Source organism: Nicotiana sylvestris, chromosome 10, assembly GCF_000393655.2.
Source record: "Nicotiana sylvestris chromosome 10, ASM39365v2, whole genome shotgun sequence".
In the NCBI taxonomy this organism is placed as follows: domain Eukaryota; kingdom Viridiplantae; phylum Streptophyta; class Magnoliopsida; order Solanales; family Solanaceae; genus Nicotiana; species Nicotiana sylvestris.
The window spans coordinates 40,733,573-40,743,726 of record NC_091066.1 but is presented as its reverse complement, the minus strand read 5'-3'; the positions used below and the strand labels follow the sequence as shown (position 1 = coordinate 40,743,726).

The following is a 10,154-nucleotide window of genomic DNA, read 5'->3' as shown; positions in this document are numbered from 1 at the left end:
AAAAATCAGGGCAGTCCAGTTGTACGTGTATGTATTCACATATATTCACGCCATGTATTCATGAATACAGCAGCAAAAAATGCCTAAAACCAGGGCAGTCCAGCTGTACTCACATGTATTCACGCTGATGTATTCATGAATACAACAGCAAAAAGTGCCTAAAATCACGACAGTTCAGCTGTACGCGCATGTATTCACATGTATTCACGCTGCTGTATTCATGAATATAGCGATAAAAATGTCTAAAAGTAAGGCAGTCCAGTTGTACGCGCATGTATTCGAATGTATTTGTCACGACCTAAACTCAACTCTATTGTGATGGAGCCTGACGATGGTACTAGGCTAGCCAACTATCACAAATAGTTCAATAATTCATTAAATGATAAGCCAAAAACCTCTTTATAACAGGATTTTCATAAAAGAAATACGAGTTAAATCCAATATAGATATATTGAACGGAAGCCCCAAACATCGGGATGTCACTAAATCATGAGCATCTAATAGAACTGGTCTGGCAATAATAAGATTTAACATAGTCTGAAATCCAAAATACAACTCAAGAAAGATATGGAAGAAGAAAAGCAAGGTTGCGAACGCCGGGCGGCTACCTCGCTATCTCCAAAAAGCTGCGAGGACTATCTAACAACCTCCCCAATCAACTACTCCTTGATCTGCACATGAGGCGCACGGAGTAACGTAAGTACACCAACTCAGTAAGTGACAATAACAAATAAGGAACTGAAGATAGTGACGAGCTACATAGTTTTAGTTCATTTTGAATATATTCAAAAAGGAAAAATAGTCATGCTTCCCAAATTCCGGTAATTCATGTCACATCAGCTTGTTTAAGTCAAGTTCAAATAAAACCCAGATAAGAATATCTTTCAATAGTTTTCAAAACATGGATATAAGGCAATTGTGTGCATCAATAATATAATCATATACTGCCTCTCAAGCAATCATCTCTCAGCCCTCCCAATCACTCTAATCTCACAATCACTCATTCCTTCCAGTCACTCATTCCTCACAATCTCTGGGCACTCGCACTCGGTAGGTACTTGGGGGTGTGCAGACTCTGGAGGGGCTCCTTCAGCCCAAGCGATATATAAATGCCAATCATAGAAAATCAATAAAACATGATGCGGCGTGCAGCCCAATCCCATAAATGTCCTCACAATCAAACCATCGGCCTCACTCAGTCATCAATCTCTCCCGTCTCTCGGGCTCTAGAAAATCAAAATAATCAGCCCAAACAGCAATGACATGACGCATCAAATAGAATAAAAGAGACTGAGATATGATATAAAAATGCATGAACATGACTGAGTACGGGATATCAATGAAACAGTGAGATGACAGCAAGAAACAACCACTAAGGGCCCCAATAATACCGATATAAGGCCTAAACATGGTGTCTAGCATGATTTACAGTCAATCTTTCTATAACACATAGGGAGCATATAGCTAACAACAGGTTGTTCAACTTTACAGTTTCTACGGAACGGACCAAGTTACAATCTCCATCGGTGCATGCGCACACGTCTGTCACCTAGCATGTGCATCACCTCCAAAATAGTCACATTACACAAAATCCGGGGTTTCATACCCTTAGGACTAGATTTATAACCGCTACTTACCTCAATCCGAGTAAATCTCTACTCCGCAATGCCCTTGCCTCTCGTATCAACCTCCAAACATCATGAATCTAGCCACAATTAGTACAATACCATTAATATATGCTAAAGGAATCAATTCCACAAGAAAACTAATAAATTATACTCCAAAATCCGAAATTGACTCAAACCCGGCCCCCGGGCCCACGTCTCAAAATTCAATAAAAGTCACAAAACCCGAAAGCACATTCATTCATGAGTCTAACAATACTAAATTCATCAAAATCCAACATCATTTGCCACTCTAAATCCCTAAAACTCACTCTCCAATTCTCAAGCCCTAGCCTCCCAATTTTCACCTCAAAAACTCACCAACTAGGTGTAAAATCAGTGGGGAAACACCATTATTAAACATATATAAGCACAAGGAACTAATCTCAGTGATAGCTTTGAAATCCCTCTCAAAAATCCCCAAAATCTGAACTCAAAATATGAAAATGGGGAAAATCCCGAAGTGTTCTATTTATACCTTTTGCCCAGCAAAACCTGTCACGACCCTAAATTCAAACCTATCGTGCTGGCTCCTATCAATAAAACTAGGCCAGCTGACTTCTGCAGTACTACAATAATTCATTAAAAGTTATGCCAAAAGACATAATGTTTCGCGGAATTTCATAAAAGAAAACAAGAGTTGAACTCGAAAATAGAAATGCGGAAAATAAATCCCCAAATATCGGGGTGTCACTGAGCCATGAGCAACTCTACAAATTGTCCTGATAATAACAAGACTAACATAGTCTGAAAAAACTAAAATTACAAACTACGGGAAGATAGAGAAGAAGAAAGCAGCGCTGCGGCCGCCATGCAACTACCTTACTAACTCCGATGATCAGCAACAGAAAATATCAGTAGCCGCTACCGTACCCAGAGATACCTTGGTCTGCACACAAGGTGTAGGGGGTAACGTGAGTACACCAACTCTATAAGTAACAAGTCCAAACTATGGAATGATAGGTAGTGACGAACTTAACCTCAACAGGTAAACAGAAATAAACTGTACAGAAAAATAGGTATGCTCTCAATTCAGGTATTCAACTCAAGCAGTAAAGCAAATACAGATCTGGATAATGTGAGATATATAGTTTAGTTAACTTCTACGTGCCAATGCACAAGTTGTATGAAATGCACCATGTACTTCCACTCTCAAGTGCTCAACCACTCGGTATGGCATATGGCCATCCGGCCCAGGGAAGATCCATCCCGGAATATATACACATCACTGATAACAGTCACTCAGTACCGAGAAAGATCATTTTAGCCCTGTGGAGAAGATCCATCTCCAGGTATCAATACTTCGGACAAGATCCATGTCCATTGAAGATCCATCCCTCAATAATATCATCTGCGCCTATTGTGGGTGTGCAAACTTCGGAGGGGCTCCTAAGGCCCAAGCGCTATCATAATCAATATAAATGTTGCGGCGTACAGCCCGACCCTATAACTGTCACTCATAATCATGCTCTCGGCCTCACTCAGTCATCACTCTCCAGTCTCACCCATGGGCTCACAATGTCATGGAAACTAGCCCGAAAACAATGATATGCTAAGCCAGTAATAACAATTGAGACTGAGATATGATGTGAAATGCATGAATATGACTGAGTACAAAATAATAGTGAAATCAGTGGAATGACAGCAAGAAACGACCACTAGGGGTCCCAACAGTATCGGCATGAAGCCCTAACATGATCTCTGGCATGTTTTGCAGCTCAATTACTTTATCACATAATGGAAACGCGGATATTAACAAGAAAGAGTCATTAAACGGTGCCATAGAATGAACCAGGTCACGATTCTCATGGTACACGCCCCACACCCATCACTTGGCATGTGCGTCACCTCAATACTAATCATGTAACATGTAGTTCGGGGTTTCGAACCCTCAGAACCAAGCTTGGAAGCCTTACTTACCTCAAACCAAGCCAAAATCCTACTCCGCGATGCACCTGCCTATCAAATCGGCCTCCAAATGTCTTGAATCTAGCCAAAAGAAATACAATGCAATTAAGTCAAGGAACCAATTCCACAAGAAAAACTACTTAATTGGACACAAATCCCGAAATTCACTCAAACCCGGCCCATGGGCTCACGTCTCAGAATACGACAAAAGTTAGAAATCTAGAAAGCCCATTCACTCACGAGTCTACCCATACCAATTTCATCAAAATCCAACATCATTTGGTCCCTCAAATCCCCAAACTACTCTCTCCAAAATCACAAGACCTAACCCCCCAATTTTCACTTCAAAACTCCACTAATTAGGTGAGAAATCAACAGGAAAATATCATAGCTAATGATAATAGAGCTCAAGCAACTTACCTCAGTGATAAAACTCGAATCCCCTTCAAAAATCTCCTCAAAAGCTCCAAAGTCCGTGTTCAAAATGGTGGAAATGACCAAAAAATCGTGAAATCTCCTATTTATACCTTCTGCCCAGGCTTCCCACACCTGCGGCTCAATAAGCGCACCTACGATGCCACTTCTGTGGTTATCACTCTGCTTTTGTGGAAATTCACTTAAAAACTGACCTTGCACTTGCGTCCCAGGTCTCGCACATGCAGACGCGCACCTGCGCTCCTTCTTCTACTTCTGCGAAAATAGCCAAACCCCCTTCCATCGCTTCTGCGGAGCCACCCTCACACCTGCGGGCTCGCAGGTGCGCACACCTCTTCGCTCTTATGATTCCAGTCTTCCCAGAAATGTCCGAATTTGTGACCTCCTACCCGCTTCTGCAGGGCTGCACCTGCGGGGCCCCACCGCAAGTACGAAAACACCAGATTCAGCAGCAATTTAGCATGCACTCTTCAACTCAATTCAAGTCGTTAACCACCCGAAATCACCCCGAGGCCCTCGATACCTCAACCAAACCTACCAAAATATCTCATAACATTATACAAACTTAGTCTAGCCTTAGAATCACTCAAAACAACATCAAAATACCAAATTACCCTCGGATTCTAGCCTAAGAACTTCTAAACTTCCAAATTCTGCAAACGATGCCAAAACCTATCAAATCACATCCGAATGACCTCAAATTTTACACACACATCGCAAATGACACCACTAACCTACTCCAACTTCCAAAAATCCATTCCAGCCCCGATATCAACTTTTTCACCGCCGATTAAAATCGCCAATTGTCCAACTTTCGCCGATTCAAGCCTATTTCTACTACGGACCTCCAAAACACATTCTGGACTCGCTCTTAAGTCCAAAATCACCTAATGGAGCTAATGGAACCATCCAAATTCACATCCAACATAGTTTACACAAAAGTCAACATCCGGTCAACTTTCCAATTTAAGCCTTCTTAAAAGAGACTAAGTGTCTCAAATCCTCCCTGAAATAACTCTAGAACCAAACCAACTGACCCGACATATCATAATATAGCTGAAAAACACAAAAATAAGTAGAAAGGGGGAAATGGGGCTACAATTCTCGAAACGACCGGCCAGGTCGTTACATCTTCCCCCTCTTAAATAAATGTTCGTCCTCGAACAAGTCTAGAAACATACCTGAAGCCTCAAATAGGTGTGGATATCTGCTCCGCATCTCCCACTCAGTCTCCCTAGTAGCCTCCTCGACGGGCTGACCTCTCCACTGCACTTTCACTGAAGTTATATCCTTTGATCTCAACTTTCGGACCTGCCGCTCCAAAATAGTCGTTGGCCCAACATTATAAGTCAAATCACCATCTAACTGAACCGTGCTGAAATACAAAACATGAGACGGATCGCCGATATACTTCGGAGCATAGAAACGTGAAATACTAGATGTACACCTAATAAGCTAGGTAGCAAAGCAAGATCATAGGCCATCTCCCCAATCCTCTGAAGCACCTCAAACGGCCCAATAAACCGAGGGCTCAACTTGCCCTTCTTTCCAAACCTCATAAAACCCTTCATGGATGACACCTTCAGCAAAACCTTCTGCCCAACCATGTAAGACACATCACGGACCTTTATATCACCATAACTCTTTTGTCTTGATTGTGTTGTGCGAAGCCGCTTCCGTATCACTTTCACCTTGTCCAAGGCATCCTGAACTAAGTCTGTACGCAAAAGCCTAGCCTCACCCAGCTCAAACCAACCCATTGGAGATCTAAACCACCTCTCATACAAAGCCTCATATGGAGCTATCTAAATGCTCGACAGATAACTGTTATTGTAAGCAAACTCCGCGAGTAGCAGAAACTGGTCCCATGAACCACCAAAATCAATGACACAAGCACGTAGCATGTCCTCCAAAATCTAAATAGTGCGCTCAGACTGTCTGTCCATCTAAGGGTAAAATGTTGTGCTCAACTCAACCTGAGTGCCAAACTCTAGCTGCACGGCTCTCTAAAACTGCGGTGTAAACTGCACGCCTCTGTTTGAAATGATGGAAATGGGCACCTAATAAAGGCAAACAATCTCTTTGATGTAAATCTCGGCCAACCACTCTGAAGAATAAGTAGTTCTCACAGGAATGAAGTATGCGGACTTGGTTAGTCAATCCACAATCACCCAAATAGCATCGAACTTCCTTGAAGTCCATGGGAGCCCAACTACAAAATCCATAGTGATGCGCTCCCAATTCCACTTTGGAATCTCTATCTACTGGAGCAAGCCACTCGGTCTCTAATGCTCGTATTTCACCTGCTGACAATTGAGACACCGAGCTACAAACCCAACTATGTCTTTCTTTATCCTCCTCCACCAATAGTGTTGTCTCAAATCCTAGTACATCTTCGCGGCACCCGGATGGATGGAATACCGCGAGCTGTAGGCCTCCTCTAGAATCAACTCCTGAAGCCCATCTACATTGGGCACACATATCCGGTCCTGCATCCTCAATACCCCGTCATCACCAATAGTCACATCTCTGGTGTCATGATATAGAAATTTGCCCTTGAGGACAAGCAAATGAGGATCATCATACTGGCTCTCTCTGATGCGATCAAGCAAGGAAGACCGAGAAACAACACATGCTAAGACCCGACTGGGCTCTAAAATATCAAATCTCACAAACCGGTTGGCTAAGGCCCGAACATCAGCTGCGAGGTGTCTCTCACCAACAGGAAGGAATGCAAGACTACCCATACTCACCACCTTTCTATTCAAGGAATCGGCCACCACATTGGCCTTTTCCGGATGGTACAAAATGGTAATATCATAGTCCTTTAGCAGCTCCAACCATCTCTGCTACCTCAAATTGAGATCCTTCTGCTTGAACAAGTGCTGGAGGCTACGATGATCAGTAAACACCTCACAAGATACACCATAGAGATAGTGCCTCCAAATATTTGATGCGTGAACAATGGTAGCCAACTCCAAATCATCAACAGGGTAGTTCTTCTCATGGGGATTCAACTGATGAGAAGTATAAACAATCACTCTACCCTCTTGCATCAACACACACCCAATGTTGACCCGAGAAGCATCACAATATACTGTATAAGAACCTGAAGTTGATGGCAGAACTAACTGGAGTTATGGTCAAGGCAGTCTTAAGCTTCTAAAAGCTCGCCTCACACTCATTCGACCACCTAAAAGGAGGAACCTTTAGGGTCAATTTGATCAAGGTTGATGTAATAGATGAAAATCCCTGCATGAACCGATGGTAATAACTAGCCAAAGCTAGAAAGCTTTGAATCTCTGTGGTTGAGGACAGTCCGGGCCAACTTTGAACTACCTCTATCTTTTTCGGATCAACCTGAATACCCTTACTGGACACCACGTGCCCCAAGAACGCGGTTGAGCTGAGCCAAAACTCACACTTTGAGAACTTGGCATAAAGCTTCTCCTCCCTCGGCCACTACAATACAACTCTTAAATGCTCAGCGTGCACCTCCTGGCTACGAGAATACACTAGGATATCATCAATGCATACAATAATGAACGAGTCGAGATAAAGCCGAAACACGCTGTTCATCAAATGTATGAACGTTGCTGGGGCATTCGTCAGCCCAAAAGACATCATAAGGAACTCATAATGACCATATCGGGTCCAGAAAGCTATCTTAAGAATGTCCAAGTCCCTAATCTTCAGCTAGTGATACTTTGAACTCAAGTCCATCTTGGAGAACACCCTCGCTCCCTGAAACTGGTCAAATATATCATCAATATGAGGCAAAGGATACTTGTTTTTGATTGTGACTTTGTTCAACTGTCTGTAATCAATGCACATTCTCATGGTGTCATCCTTCTTCTTCACAAATATAATAGGTGTACCCAAGGTGATATACTTGGCCGAATAAACCCCTTATCGAGGAGTTCCTGAAGCTGCTCCTTCAATTCCTTGAACTCTGCAGGTGCCATACGATACGATGGAATAGAAATGGGCTGAGTGCCCGACACCAAATCAATACCGAAGTCAATATCCCGGTCTAGCGACATGCCCGGCAGGTCTGTAGGAAACACATCCGAAAAATCCCTCACCACCGGAACTGAATCAATAGTAGGAGTCTCTACAGTGACCTCCCTTACAAAAGCAAAATAAGAAAGACAACCCTTCCTAATCATCCGCTGGGCCTCAAGAATGAAATCACTCTGTTGGGAACATAATCCGACAAACCTCACTACTCAATCTGTGGAACTCCCGGCATAGCCAACGTCACCGTCTTAGCGTGACAGTCCAGAATAGCATGACACAGAGACAATCAATCCATGCCCAATATCACATCAAAATCAACCATACTGAGCAGCAAAAGGTCTACTCAGGTCTTCAAACCCCCAATAGTCACCACACAAGACCGGTATACGCGGTCCACAACAATAGTATCGCCCACTTTAGTAGATACATAGACAGATGAAACAAGAGACTCACGGGGCATATCGAAATAATGAGCAAAATATGACAACACATATGAAAAAGTGGAACCAGGATCAAATAATACAGAGGCATCCCTGTGGAAAACTGAGATAATACTTGTGATCACAGCATCTAAAGCAATAGCATCTGGCCTGGCAAGGAGTGCACAGAAACAGGCCTGACCGCCACTTCATCGGCCTCCCCCTCTAGGATGACCCCTAGATGACTAACCTCCACCTCGAGCTGGCTGGGCGGGTGGGGAAGTAACCGGTGCTGAAGCCGAAGGCTGACTCCTCTGCTGGGATGAACCTCCCGTAAGGTGGGGACAAAACCTTTTTATATGACCCAAATCTCCACACTCAAAGCAACCTCTCCCTGCAAATGATAGTGGGGACTGAAGGGAGCCCCGAGCACCGGGATACCCACTAAAAGGACCAAGCATATATGAACCCTGAGCTGATGGTGCATGAGACGAGCTCTGAGCTGGAAGGGCGCTAAGAGATGAGTGGCCCTGTAGAGAATTGTGAGAACCATGGCCAAATACTTCACCAGGGTGAACTGGGCGGGCATCTGAGCATGTCTGAAATACGTAAAATCCGCTTACTCTCCCAAAATCCCATTCACTCTCCCAAAATCTACATTTGCAGTCAAACACACGCACCTGCCTAGTTCTACCACAGACCTCCAAATCACATTCCAGACACGCTCCTAAGTCCAAAATCACCTAATAGAGCTAACAAAGCCATCAAAATTCAAATCCGAGGTAGTTTACACATAAGTCAACCTCCGGTCAACTTTTCTAACTTAAGCTTTTAATTAAGAGACTAAGTGTCTCACTTCACTCCAAAATCTCTCCATGCTCGAACCAACAAACCCGGTAAGTCATAATACAGATGTAGAACACAAGAGAAGTAGGAAAAATTAGGGAATGAGGGTATAACTCTCGAAACAATCGATCAGGTCATTACATCCTCCCCCTCTTAAACAAATGTCTGTCCTCGAACGAGTCCAAAAACATACCTGGAGCCTCAAATAGGTGTAAATATATGCTCTAGATCTCCCGCTAGGTCTCCCAAGTAGCCTCCTCTACGGGCTGACCTCTCCACTGCACTTTCACTAAAACTATGTCCTTTAATCTCAACTTTCGAACCCGCCGCTCCAAAATAGTCATTGGCTCCACATCATAAGTCAAATCACCATCTAACTGAACCGTGCTAAAATCCAAGACATGATACAGATCATCGATATACTTCTGGAGCATAGACATATGAAATACTGGAGGTACACCTGACAAGCTAGGTGGTAAGGTAAGCTCATATGCCATCTCACCAATCCTCTGAAGTACCTCAAAAGGCCCAATGAACTGAGGACTCAACTTGCCCTTCTTTCCAAATCTCATAACATCCTTCATTGGTGAAACCTTCAGTAAGAACTTCTCCCCAACCATGTAGGATGCATCACGAACCTTTTTGTCAGCATAACTTTTCTATCTCGACTGCACCGTATGAAGCCGCTTCTGAATCAACTTCACCTTGTCCAATGCATCCTGAAGCAAGTGTGTACCCAAAAGCCTAGCCTCACCCGACTCAAACATGCCTACTGGATATCTACACCACCTCCTATATAAAGCCTCATACGAAGCCATTTAAATACTCGACCGATAACTGTTGTTCTAAGAAAAATCTGCAA

General features: G+C 43.4%; 1 protein-coding gene across 1 annotated transcript; it reads right to left on the bottom strand.

Annotated features, from left to right (window-relative positions):
• Positions 1-9,528: 9,528 nt before the first annotated feature.
• LOC138879229 (uncharacterized) lies at positions 9,529-9,912 on the bottom strand. Its single transcript, XM_070158829.1, has one exon. It carries the CDS (start codon positions 9,910-9,912, stop codon positions 9,529-9,531), a length of 384 nt encoding a protein of 127 aa, XP_070014930.1.
• Positions 9,913-10,154: the final 242 nt, after the last annotated feature.

What these genes read in the sequence shown, in the direction of transcription:
- LOC138879229 (XM_070158829.1), bottom strand. Translation starts at nt 9,912, where the DNA reads ATGGTTGGGGAGAAGTTCTTACTGAAGGTTTCACCAATGAAGGATGTT.